Source organism: Meriones unguiculatus, chromosome 1 (assembly GCF_030254825.1).
Source record: "Meriones unguiculatus strain TT.TT164.6M chromosome 1, Bangor_MerUng_6.1, whole genome shotgun sequence".
Classification (NCBI taxonomy): Eukaryota; Metazoa; Chordata; class Mammalia; order Rodentia; family Muridae; genus Meriones; species Meriones unguiculatus.
In genome coordinates, this window is record NC_083349.1 from 175,761,356 (window position 1) to 175,764,416 (window position 3,061).

Genomic DNA, 3,061 nt, shown 5'->3' on the forward strand with positions numbered 1-3,061 from the left:
GGAGCACAGGAAAGTTAAACATTAATCAAAGAGACTGGGAGACTCTACAGAGAATCGACCCCTAGGGTATGAAAGCCCATATTTTCCACTTTTGAAATCAGAAGAAATCTAGGACGGGTGTTGATCAATCCTTGCATAAGTATTAAAGTTAAACTCGTATGGTTATTCATTACATTTTGGCAAAATTAAAAAGTTAAAAGGAATGACGCCCCATCAATGCAGAACCAGCTTGCACATATGCATTTGGCTATAATTCTCAGTGTTTATAATAATGTTGACATATTCTTGCCTATGAAGAATCTAGGGGCAAACTCTTATCTCCTGAGATACGAACTCCAATCCTAAGCTCTATTTCAAAACCATCTTGTATCTATACTTTTCCTTCTGTGTTTTTAACCATGCAGGGAAAGAATTGCTACTGCTCATCAAGGCCAGAACAGTTCCTTAAACTTTGATGTCTGCCTTGCAATCCAAGGCAGAGCTCCAGCATTGGTAAGTAGCCAAAATTATCTGAGATCAGTATTTCTTTCCTGGATGGTCACATTGGAAAGTCTATATTATATTGAAGGTGGAACTCTTGGATTCTTCGGTCTTCTTTAAAGTCTGTTTACATTGCCTTAGTCGTGACTTAGCTAACACTGTGTGGTTTAACAAAAGCGTATCATTTAATGAATTGATCAGTTAAGTGCTTTCTATGTACACCAAAGAATTGCATCTCTGAGCATCTGACCCAGCTCCAGCCTACAGGAAAAAGCTGCTTCTGACAGAGAGGCAAAGATGAAAAGTGCAGAGGTGTCCTAAAAATTGGGCAAGTGGTGCTTCATTTTAATTGGCTAAGTCTAAATTTCTGGCCAGATTTACATTGAGCTTCCATTACTTTTCACGACATTTTAAACTTATGTATATTGTTTATGAGACATCCATTCTGCTCTTAAAAAATGCATTAATTCTTGTCTCTGAAATTATATATATATATCCTACAACTAATAAAATTATCTCACACTGTATATAAAGTTTGTATGTTTATATTTCATAGCAACATGTGTGGTTACATTGAATTCAGACCTGATACTCAAGGATGGGACAATATTTAATTCTCTTTAAATTTAAACATAAATTTAAACATTCTTCATGAGGATTTGAAAATGGAGAGATCATTTGATCATGTTTACATGGGGTGGACACTAGCTTAAAGTCCTGGAGAGATAAGAAGAAATTAAATATATGTGCTCTAACAATTACTGTGGTGATTTCCAGCTCTTGGTATGACCAGGAAGCCAGGACACGGGAAAAAAAGCAGGCTCTCAGAAGCACAAGAACATTGCAGACTCATGTCCTCCTTGTATCTGCTACTGATCAGACGCTATTTTAACAGAGGTTGGTGTTGGAAGAAGGTTATTAGAACCAGTTATCATTTAAGCATATTTCTCTAATTGTACAAAATGAATAATACTAAATTTGCTTCTCTTGTTAAAGTCAACCATTTCCTATGAATTTAACATTTTTTTCTTATGACTAACAGGGGCTTGGCTAGAGTAAGAAAGCAGCCATTCTTTTGAACTGCGTGTCTAAATAAAATATATAAACCAATTTCTATTCTGTGTTATCCATCAGTGAAAATTCAATGGGCATGTTTCATGTGAAGAAATGCCAAACATGACCCTAGTGACCACGTTCTTCCTCTCAGGTATTCCCCACCCTCCAGGCCTGGACACCACGCTCTTCGGAATTTTCTTGGTGATTTACGTCCTCACCGTGCTGGGCAACCTTCTCATCCTGACCGTGATCAGGGTGGACCCCCGCCTCCACACGCCCATGTACTACTTCCTCAGCAACCTCTCCTTTATTGACCTGTGGTTCTCCACGGTCACAGTGCCCAAAATGCTGATGACTTTGGTGTCCACGGGGGGCGGGGCTATCTCCTTCCACAGCTGTGTGGCACAGCTCTACTCCTTCCACTTCCTGGGGAGCACCGAGTGTTTCCTCTACACAGTCATGTCCTATGATCGCTACCTGGCCATCAGTTACCCACTCAGGTACAGCAGCATGATGCGCGGGAGCGTGTGTGCCCTCCTGGCTGCTGGCACCTGGCTCACTGGCTCCCTGCACTCTGCTGTCCAGACTGCTCTGACCTTCCGTTTGCCCTACTGTGGACCCAACCAGATCCAGCATTATTTCTGTGATGCGCCTCCCATCCTCAAGCTGGCCTGCGCAGACACCTCAGTCAATGAGATGGTCATCTTTGTGAACATCGGGGTAGTGGCTTCAGGATGCTTTCTTCTGATTTTGCTGTCCTATGTGTCCATCGTCTGCTCCATTCTGAGGATCCGCACTTCAGAGGGCAGACACAGAGCTTTCCAGACATGTGCCTCGCACTGCATTGTGGTCCTCTGTTTCTTTGGCCCTGGTCTCTTCATCTACCTGAGGCCAGGCTCCAGGGATGCTGTGGATGGAGTTGTGGCGGTTTTCTACACTGTGCTGACACCGCTGCTCAACCCTGTTGTGTATACCCTGAGGAACAAGGAGGTGAAGAAAGCCCTGGTCAAACTCAAAGAAGGGTCAGCGTTTAGTCAGGGTGGACTAAATAATCAAGGGTAAATAATCAAGTAAACATGAAAACACTTAACATCTCCAAAACATCTGATTAAATTGTGCTTACTATGTGACCATGAGACTTTCATACAGCACTTCAAATGTCTAGCCCCAATTTCTAGTGAGATAAATGATTATTTTTGCATTCCTTGATAAATATTTGTAAGAATCCCAAAGAAAACACCCTGTGAACATGATCGTCTCAGAAGAAAGACAATACTTGTGTGTTCTGAAAAGTACATAAAACAAACAAACAGAACACTTAATTTTACTACCTATTCAAACATTTTCCAGAATTGCAATCCAGGATGATATTCTTATAGTATGTTTTATCCAATTGAAGTAATATCTTTAGGAATCTCCTTCCTTGTATGTTTAAACATTTCATAATAAAAATTATATATAATATAATCACTAAAAGGCATTGTATGCTTATTAGAAAATGGACATTTTAGAAAATACCCAACAA

The 3,061-nt window shown here is 40.5% G+C and overlaps 1 protein-coding gene across 1 annotated transcript; it reads left to right on the forward strand.

The window, feature by feature from the left end:
- Positions 1-1,641: 1,641 nt before the first annotated feature.
- LOC110542906 (olfactory receptor 10G7) lies at positions 1,642-2,598 on the forward strand. Its single transcript, XM_060384416.1, has one exon. It carries the CDS (start codon positions 1,648-1,650, stop codon positions 2,596-2,598), a length of 951 nt encoding a protein of 316 aa, XP_060240399.1. The 5' UTR covers positions 1,642-1,647.
- The last annotated feature ends 463 nt before the right edge of the window (positions 2,599-3,061 follow it).

Bases quoted from the DNA above. Each gene is read 5' to 3' on its own strand.
- LOC110542906 (XM_060384416.1), top strand. From the start codon at position 1,648: ATGCCAAACATGACCCTAGTGACCACGTTCTTCCTCTCAGGTATTCCC.